Source organism: Maniola jurtina, chromosome 15, assembly GCF_905333055.1.
Source record: "Maniola jurtina chromosome 15, ilManJurt1.1, whole genome shotgun sequence".
Classification (NCBI taxonomy): Eukaryota; Metazoa; Arthropoda; class Insecta; order Lepidoptera; family Nymphalidae; genus Maniola; species Maniola jurtina.
In genome coordinates this window covers 5,645,236-5,655,706 of record NC_060043.1, presented here as the reverse complement: position 1 = coordinate 5,655,706, position 10,471 = coordinate 5,645,236, and the positions used below count along the sequence as shown (strand labels likewise).

Sequence of the window (10,471 nt, the reverse complement as noted above, 5' to 3'; positions counted from 1 at the left end):
ATACAGTATTCGTAAGCACGATTTTCGTATCGTTCCTAGTCCGCAGCACAATACACTGCTCGCTCTTGATCTGCACCAGGTCGGAGGACACCTCTTCCACACTATCTAGCAGGATCATCTCTGGCTTGGCACTGTTCTCTAGATGCAGTTCCAGGCGGTTAGGATACAGCTTGGCATAACGCGTCTGCCAGGCGCTGGCAAACGGCCCGCCAAGTTTCTTTATGTAACCATGCAGTATACAGTCTGACTCTGGAAATATGAAATAATAAGTAATAACTGTATGTAATTAATAATAGGCAGGCATCGATTCTGAAATTTAAAGAAACTGCCCTTTTTTGTTGATATTGCTGAAAAGGGATGGAAAATGAAGTTAAAATTAAAGACTCTAAATTTTAGTGCTACTCTACAAAAAAAACACTATGCTCACAACTGGCAGCTAAGGCATGAGGCGACAGTTTTAAATTTAATTAAGTTTGTCTGTCCTTTTCTTATGACATTGGTAAGAAAAAGATGCGAATACTCTTAAATTTATTGCGATCCCAATCAGTACCAACTAGCAATATCATCTCCATGTCATACACAACTTATCGAAATGGAATCTTCTCTCTGGGCTGGTTTCCGCACTTAAACGTTTCCGTCTGTTGTGCGTGATCGAAATGGAATATCTTTATTATTAGATTGAAATATCTCAAAGGTTACTATTAAACTAACAGGCATTATAAACAAACTAGACACTCAAATCCTGCAGTAGTGAATCTCGGGAGAACCTAATCCTAGAGAATTAAAAAAATTGTGAAACCTTTGTTTATTCGTAGCTAGTAATTGTTTATTCTACGGAACTTACCTTTTTCATCAGCGTCAAACTTTTGCTTCTGCTTGGATTTTTTCTTGTGTTCCATTTTATCAGCTTCTTGGTTGATAGTTTCGAACACTGTTTCGGCCACTTCACCCTGCCAGCGCTCCGAGATCACGAGCGGGAAATCCTTGTACTGGGCTTGATCCGCCTCTGTGAGCTGAGGAGAAAAAAATGTTATAAAATTAAAGTAGCGATTATTTTGCACAATTATAATTTATTATGTCGAAGGCATAGGCAGCGTTGACTTCGCCCCATGGAGGGATCAAGGGTTGCGTGTACTTTTGATGCTGTATTTGCTGCCAGTCGGATGTATCCTTTTACTTCGTCGACACGAGCAAACTTACCTTAATTCCCTTGGTGTCCTCTTCATCGAAGCTGCCGATATCGAAGGCATCAGCAGCGTTGACTTCCCCCCGTGGCGGTATCAGGGGTGGCGTGTACTTCTGATGATACACTTGCTGCCAGTCGATGCCCGCGAAGAAGACGTGCTCTTTCACTTCGTCAGCACTAGAAAAATGAGACTTGTTACTTTAGATAACATGCGAGCATTCAAAAGTATCAGTCGCCCTAGTGTTACTTTACAAGATGTAACGTCAAAATAACAGTTATCTGCGAAAATCTGCTATTCAGTATAGAAAACATTTCCATCCATGCTAAACCTACTATAAAATATAAATACTTACCAGTCTGAGCACTTTAGTAATGGAGTTAGACAGGGTGAAGCCATGTCGCCTCAACTGTTCAACGTTTATATGCATGGATTGAGTCAAAAACGAACGAAAACGAATGTCGGTTTTTTTATCAATAACGCTTGCCTAAACCATATCGCCTATACCGATGAAATGATATTGCTTGCACCTAGTATCAGTGCCTACTGCGAGAATGTGAAGAATATGCAGCAGAACAGAACATAGTTTACAATAATCGCAAAACGCAACTGCTTATCTCTTTCTCTGTATGGGAAAGCTCTTATCAGTCTTACAACAGCACGGTCTAGTAACGTAAAATCTGAGAGCAACTGTTAAAAGGCATACAAATAATATGAAATCGCAATTCTGCCATACCCGCGTCCTTTACAGCCCAGGCGTTTGTTGATGTCCCTTTGTAATAGACCTTCCAATAAACTCTTCAAACTAGGACTGAATGATTCTGGTAGTTCCACATTCTGGAAATTATCATATACTTATAGGTAGATATATTTTCTAGAAAATGTCATGCACATCATCAATGGGGCTGAATATTTGCTTGAAAAGATTTTTTAGACTTTCCATTACACTGTAAAAACACACTTATTAAGTCAAGGCCATTATACAATTGGTTTTTTTCTTAATGACTAAACCCACTGAGCTTTCAGTTTCCCACAAGATGGTGTAGTATGTTATTGCATAATTATGGTATATTTTAATGATTTGAAAAGAGCAACTGTCGGTTTTACGGTCGTAGCACGTATAATTAAAGTTGTTCTGCTGACTTCTGCCAGTGTGTAAAATGTAGAGTCCGACCGAAACTTCGGTCAAAATGCGCCAAAAGTTTTAAGTGAAGCCAAAGGTTTAGCAAGCGTCGAAATTGAAAAAACTGTTACGAATGCGCGACAGCACAATGAAATAGCGTTGCCGCATGACACACCCATTTAGTTCAACAAGACAATAATCAACATAAACTTAAAAAAAAAAACATTATTTTATTCACTTTAAGCCAATCTTGAACCGAATTTCTTAGGGTTATTAAATCTTCAGCTTTGGTTGGGGCTATATGCGATTAATCAGCTTCAGCTCTGATTAGAAATCGACCTTCGGTCGGATTAGTATCCGACCGAATTCCTCCCCGTCTCGACCCTTCGACCCTGCATTATTTTGTATATTCGTATTGCTCTGTTGAGACATCTTTGTCGACCGACTGTATGAAGTATTTCTTTAAGTTGTGCTTATACTATATAGTTCTTAAACTAAATTAAAGTAAGAATAAAAGAGATAAACATTCATTACAGTTTCGTTTACCATGGTAAGCGTCATCCGGTCGATCTCGTGTTTGTCCTTGGTCTTGTGCTGGCGGAAGGGCGAGTGGCCCTTCAGCAGTTTGTAGAGCATGCAGCCGAAGCTGAACCAGTCCGCCGACGAGTCGTAACCCGTGCCCTTCGATAGCACTTCGGGGGCCATGTAACCGTGGGTCCCCCTAAAAAAATAAAATTAGGGTTACAATAAGATTTTACAGGCTCTCCAGCAGCAACACTCTGCGAAGTCCTCGCCGACCAGGGTGGCCTGCTTGGATTTTGGAGTGTGCTCGGCTGGCTGGAGTGATCCAGCGGGGAGCCACGGACTCACGTATAACGGATAGCTACGTTAGACGAGGAAAAGAAACTCAGGAAAAATAAGAAGAAGAATAAGATTATACTATCTCACATGTATAAAATTCGAGTGTCGAAACACTTTAGCATTTAAGTAAAATAAATCAAAGCTTACTTATATAATTTTACTATATCCATTGTTTTAGGGCACAGATAATAAAAAGATAATTCGATATCTTGCTTAGTTTTAGATCTAGAACAGCACATAATAGAATAATAGGCGTAATACATTTGTAAGGAGAAGTGCGTAAGAAGTGTAACCTTAACATTACATCGTCATCCTCAACTGAGATCGCAGTCTAGCAGTAACTTGTAATCGAATTAAAAAGAAGTGTAACCTTAACACTGCATCGTCATTCGTCACTCAACTGAGGTCGCGTTAACGCGCGGCTAGCAGTAACTTGAAATCGAATAAAAAAGAGGCTCAAAAGGGTAAGAAAAGAGCCGTAAAGCCATTTAAAAAAAAGGAATAAAAAAACTTACACGCTAGCATGTGGTTTCTTTTTGGAGAAGTCGCAGGCAAGCCCCAAGTCGGATATTCGGACGTGGCCGTGTTCATCGAGCAGGATATTCGCAGGTTTCAAATCTCTGTATACTATGTGACGTTTGTGCATGTGCTCCAAACCTGCAAGAAATTAATAAATGTGATATTATTCTGTAATACCTCAGAGGAACTCAGGGAGGACTCTTCTCAGACTTGGGCGCGTTAGAAACCCTCGTAGCTTTAGTTTTAAGTTACGTAATTAATTATCACCACTATATTAAACAAAAACAATTTCAACCATCAAAAGGAGTACAATTGTACCTACTTTGAATAAATGATTTTGACTTTGACTTTGATGCAATGTATTTTACCATTTTGTTGTTCTTGTTACTACTACTACAAGTAGTTCTTTCATAACAGCATTCTTCATCAATCTCCAATCTCCGAACCAGTGGTAAATTATTTTGACGATTCAAAAGCACTTGTAAAAGTCTACTTGAATAAACATGTATTCTATTCTAAATAGATGTTTCATCCAGAGTCCTACAATGTGCGGTATAGTGCATATATTTTGAGAAAGCCTCGCCATATTTGCTCCATGTATCAAATGTCATGTTAAAAGTACTATGTTTAATGTAAGGGGTAAACCATACTTTTAACATGTTAGTTGACATATATACGTAGAGCAAATATGGTGAGTACTTTCTTTTGAGAAATGCATTAACTAATAATGTATGCATTATAAATTTGCATAAAGATTTAAGACTTATTAAAACTACTTTGCTTATTCCTTTTTACTACACAGTTGAGCATTGACGTTTGTAGGACAAAATATTTACCCACATGCGTAAAGGTAAAAAAGGATGTTTCTATGTCTGTTATCATTTTCTCCGAAACTTGTTTTTTTTTTCATTTACATTCATAATAATTTATGTAGGTCTTGTATCACAATATAGTTAAGAATATAGGTGTTATAAATTAAAAATTTATAACACCCTCGACAAATGAAGGTTACAGTAACTAGAAAAGAGCTGATAACTTTCAAACGGCTGAACCGATTTTCTTGGATTATAGCTAAGAACACTCTCAATCAAGCCACCTTTCAAACAAAAAAAAAACTAAATTAAAATCGGTTCATTAGTTTAGGAGCTACGATACCACACACGTCAAATTTATAACATCCCTCTTTTTGGGTCGGGGGTTAATAAAATAGGTCCTCTGTTGACTATTAATAATATTAGATCGACACAAAGGTTATTAAGATTTTATTATCATTTTTAGTACAATAGGTTCTGGCGGTCATTTATCATTATTTTAATAGCCATAACTAAGTGCATTAACAACTGTAATAAAGAGGTAAATAATAAAATAATTAACATTTTCCCACACCTTTGTACTAATCATTATAATGTATTGGCGTTGTCGCACACGCCCGATATAAGTAGTCAGACACTCACAAAAGTATGTTAATTAGGTTAAAGGGCAAAAAATAACACAGGTTATTTACTACTTTACCACAAACATTCCACATAAAAACGGTCCTACAGAAATCGAAAAAGTATGATCGACGATGCGACTTTTAGCAGACAGAAGTATTTGTTGGTTTATGGGTATGTCCTTCAATCGCGCCGCAAACGAGCAGGAACGATGTGATTTTTGGCATGGTTCTAGTTAATGACTTGGAGGGTGACATAGGCTACTTTTATCCCGAAAAAATTAGAGAGTTCCTACAGGATTAAAAAAACTAAATCCCGCAAATGACATCGCGGGCATTAGCTAGTAGTGTACGAGAGAACGCGTGCTAAGGTGCTGTCTTAAATTGGGAATCGCTTGCACGACTATTGTATCACAGAGTTCGTTTTAACTAACGATTTATCATATTTTGAGTGATCTAATTTTATTGAAGTTCACACGATCGGTTTAATTTTGTACGAGCATTTCATTTTAATCGCATGATCAATTCGTATGTTCTCGCTTACGAGCGGTTGCCATTTTTGCGCCTAATTAGAGCACACAGTTGTCAAAGCACCGGTGTTCGGTCTGAATTTGTCCCAAACAAAAATCGGTCGTTTGCGCTACCACTTAGGCAACAATGAGCGTATGACCAGAACAATTATTATATTAACGAGATACTATTCCTGGTAATTACGTAGGTTTTAATTGAAACTCAGCACGATTAGATTTTGCATCCAAGTACAAGCTTAATGAAAGGCTCTTTTCTTATCAATAAGAATTGATTATTGATTATGAATGTACTGCCACTAATACTAGCAAACGCACATGACTATTCCCGCGCTGAGGAATATACTCGATTTTAATAGAATTATATTCTATCAATTGATAATGATATATTTCATTCAGTGATACTTATTAGTTGGGTAACCACATCCAGCGGTAAAAAAGTATTGAGTTAGAACAAGGCATCTGAAAACTAGACTATTTAGTCATTTATTAGGAACTAATAAATAAAATTATACTGGATTACGATATGTAGGATGACATTTTACAGTTGTTTTTAAATAATAGGTACAATGTAACAGATAGCAGACCCTACGATCATTAAAACCACATTTATTATTATCTGTGATATTCTGTTGAACGATTGAACTTAATACTTATAAAGAGAGAGAGAGCCAGCACGTGCCAGACCTTCGTAGTTTATAATAGCTGGAAGTTTCTCTGCGTCTGTCCCGAACACAGGGAGGAACGATCAGCAAATATGAAGTTTGGATCATGTTGGCTTTGGGAGATAACAGGTACTCAATAAAAGTGTAAAAAATCTAACGTCAAAGTATAAAGTCTAATTTTTTTCATTTTCTTCGGAATATTATTAGAAATCACATCATGCATTGCCAGGCACTTCGTGTCGTGGCAACCCCCTGCCAGACAACTTAAGTTAAGTTTAGGGATGCCTGGCAGTTACTTTACGTTTAGATACATGAAAGCAAAACGATTACATTACAGGTTACCGGTAAACTTAATCCTTGCTGTTTATTGGTGGTCTAAGTTTGACGCTAAAACTTAACCACTTTAACGTAACTTTAACCAACTATCATGCTATTTGAGATTATAGGTATTCTAACAAACAGAGCTGCAAAAATTCGATATCAGAATAACCTTCTAATCTAGAACAAAGGCTCAAGTTTCGCGAGTGACATAATTATTATAAACATTATGGGAGCAAGGTTAAATACAATGTACATCTATTCGTGTTAAACATGTCAGGTAGAGAACACGTACAACAGTCGAAAGTTCATAATTCATATAAAATCACCTTTATTATAATAGCTGTAAGGGCGCATGTATAGAGGATGTAAATAATATTCACAGGATGCCTTTTGATTACGTTTAATTAAAAACTCTATATTGTACGATTAGTGAGTGGTGAACTCACTGCAATTGTAACAATTTGAATGCAAACAGGGTTGACACTACTTTAAATGGTATTTTTATAAAAATTGAAAACAGTGAATATAAAAATCGATAAGATGCGAGTCCGACTCGCACACAAAGGGTTCCGTACCATCACTTTTTAATACACTTTTTATTTATTATTTACTATTGCGGCAATATAAATACCTACATATTCTGTGAAAATTTATACTCTCTACCTATAACGGTTCACGAGATGAAACCCGCTGATAGACAGACGGAGGGACGTAAAAATGCTTACCAAATTATTTATAAACAGAACATCAACATTAAAATCGATCGCTTTACATATTCGAAGGGATTTTACGAGCAACATGATCTTGACATTTGTTAAGTAAATTCTTACTACTTTGTATGACTTCACTATATTATTGTGTAAGTGGTTCGATAAATATAAATTTTATAATGTCCGGTAATACAATACTAAACCTCGTATAATTTTAAGCACTTGCATTGTAAAAAGAATACTCAATAGTACCTTCCAGATGCAGAAGGCTCAACCGCAGATGCAGACATTTCAAATTTAAATTAATAGAATAGGATTTGTTTTACTTGTACACAAATTGTTTTTAACCCCCGACTAAAAAGAGGGGTGTTATACGTTTGACATTATTATCTGTGTATCTGTCTGTGGCATCGTAGCTCCTAAACTAATGAACCGATTTTAATTTGGTTATTTTTGTTTGAAACGTGGCTTGATTGAGTGTTCTTAGCTATAATCTAAGAAAATCGGTTCAGCCGTTTGAAAGTTATCAGCTCTTTTCTAGTTACTGTAACCTTCACTTGTCGGGGTTTTCTAAATTTACACTTGTAATTAAACACAATATAAAGACATTTACAGAAGTTAGATAGCTCTACTCTTGGTACGACGTAATTAAGTGCGATTCAGTTTGCGCGGCAGCCTAAAATTTAACACAAGCCTCTCTTCACGTAAACTCTTCTCTTATAAGCAAATTAGCCAGCTGAAGTGGCAGTGGGCACGCCACGTCTGCCACAGAACCGATGGCCGCTGGAACGGACGGGTTCTGGAGTGAAGACCGCGTATCAGCAAGCGCAGTGTGGGATGACCTCCAACCCGCTGGACTGACGACATTAAGGAGGTTAAGGAGGTAGCGGGAAGTGGGTGGATGAGGAAGGCGGAGGATCATGTGTGGTGACGCGCTCTTGGGAAAGCCTATGTCCAGCGGTGGACGCAAACAGGCTGATTGATTGACGGATTGAACGCGATTAAGTAAGCCCGGCCTGATAAATTATAAAACTAGATTTTCGAAAATAAAATTCGTTTGATAAAATCTATTCTTACAGCCCTGAGTGCACGCCACTTCGGCCGCCTCGTTAAAGTCAATGGCTGTCCACATCGATTGGATACTTGCTACAAATTAGAACCGTAGCTGTTGTGTAGAAAAGCGATTGCCCGTACATGTCCGTTTACAATTCGGCAATACTCTGACAAATTATGTTAACGTTTTGCTGTTAATTATTATTATTACTAGTTATATGTTACAAGGTATGATGGCTTGAAGAAGGCAGTGCGAAGCGGGGTACTAGTCCTATTGGTACTTGACCGTCTTTGTAAAATGAGAATAACTCCTTACTTAGTAATTCGACAATGTGACACAACAACAAAAGAAACTAGACAATAATTTTTTTATTGGTACTATATCACAAACATAATCATCATAATCACAAACAGTTGAAATTAATAAGCATGAAAATTACCCCCATACAAATGAAAAATAAGGTTGATATTTAAAAACCTAATAAGTAGTACTGCGAATTTGCAAAGTAGAAACTTGAACGCAGCAGTGTTTATTAAAATCTTAGCGCTGCTGTTAAACTTTTAAAACTAGCGAAGATTGCGAAAATTTGTATAAGTTGCTATTTTAAAAGAACCAGCACATTAAGTTAAGGAATTCTATATCAAATTATTGTTATTTATTGTTGAAAATAATTTTTTTAATTATTCAATTTCAACTTTAGACAAATCAAAGAATTTAATGTAGGTATGAAGTATTATTTTTAAATCCCATGGCTATAGATCATAAATACAAGGACATTTAACCATAGAATCAAAGAACCTCCTTTAAGGCTTATCTAAAGAACATTACAGAGCGTTGTTCTCTGCGCCACGGTTCTTCGAGGTTTACACCTTCGTCTTTGTTTACGCTCCCGCTAAATGATATTCAATGCATAAAACTGCAAAGTTAACCTGTGCGTTTTGAGGAAAATATTGACAGACATACGAACTACAACAATCTCAAAATTCCCCAAACGCATCTTTGGTCTATCGTGGGGTAAAAACGACTTATTTCCAATAACTTCAGCATGCCACCATTCATAAGGTCCAGGATAAAGCATCACCCTGGACGTTATGAACGACTGTAGATAGGTCATTGCAAATGTGTGAAGAATCTTCGTCCATAACTGGTGGTGGACACTAGTTGTCGCAACCGGTGGCCCAGTCAGAATTTGAAGTTTACGATCGATAATAATATAGCACGAAAAATCCTTCCACCTGCTTACTTGATATAACTTCGACCGCGTAGCACTTCATATCTAACTCATTGAAAACGCCATAGGTGGTAGTGGAGGTCCCCACCGTTCATAAGGTCCAGGATGAAGCAGCATCCTGGATGACGAATTTACCATCCCCTATTCTTCTGCTTTGTTAGCCTTTATTTATCCATTGTTGGCCATAATGTGCACGCCACTCTTCCCGGTACTGGGCGAGCCTCTTCCAAGTTATTCCCCTAAAATTAGTGATGTCATCGGGCCAACGAAATGGTTGTCTTCCAACGTGTTTCTTACTCTACTCCTTACCTAATATAACTTCAGCCGCGTAGAACTTCATCTCTGCCTCATTGAAGACGCCATGCTGGGAGAGGTGGTAGTGGAGGTCGCCACCGTTCATGAGGTCCAGGATGAAGCAGAGCTTGTCCGGCGTGTGGAACGCGTACGTCATGCACACGATGAACGGGCAATCCACCTGCAACGTTTTGTAAGTACTCATAATTATGCGGAATTACCATATTACAATGGACGTATTTTCTGAAAACATTCCATTAACAAGTTAAAATTGAGATATTATGCGCAGGACAGGATAATAATTGAAACATACGAGTATATAAAAAACTAGATGTCACTACCAGTCACTTAGATTGTTAAAAAATACAATATCGAAGAGTACGCCATCGGGAGTGAAGGGATACTGAATTAATCGGATTGATGGTACTCCAAGGTTGTCGTAGCCAGAGTGATGCAGGTTTAATCACTGCCGGTTGCGCAGTTTTTGATATGTGTCAAAAATTTCGAATGGAATTTCCTTCAAGCGTAGGTAAACACTTTAATAAAAAAA

General features: G+C 37.5%; 1 protein-coding gene across 3 annotated transcripts in view; it reads right to left on the bottom strand.

The window, feature by feature from the left end:
* The window catches only part of LOC123872815 (G protein-coupled receptor kinase 1), a 50,791-nt gene that overhangs the window by 6,584 nt on the left and 33,736 nt on the right, over positions 1–10,471 (bottom strand). The window contains exons 9-15 of one of the 3 annotated variants that reach the window (XM_045917358.1): positions 9,937–10,105; positions 3,684–3,825; positions 2,842–3,028; positions 1,921–2,021; positions 1,201–1,363; positions 845–1,013; positions 5–249 (exon numbers count right to left, since the gene is read on the bottom strand). In XM_045917358.1, coding sequence (XP_045773314.1) covers positions 5–249; positions 845–1,013; positions 1,201–1,363; positions 1,921–2,021; positions 2,842–3,028; positions 3,684–3,825; positions 9,937–10,105 — 1,176 coding nt within the window. The remainder of the gene's footprint in view (positions 1–4; positions 250–844; positions 1,014–1,200; positions 1,364–1,920; positions 2,022–2,841; positions 3,029–3,683; positions 3,826–9,936; positions 10,106–10,471) is intronic. The other 2 variants (XM_045917359.1, XM_045917360.1) reach the window with 2 other exon arrangements.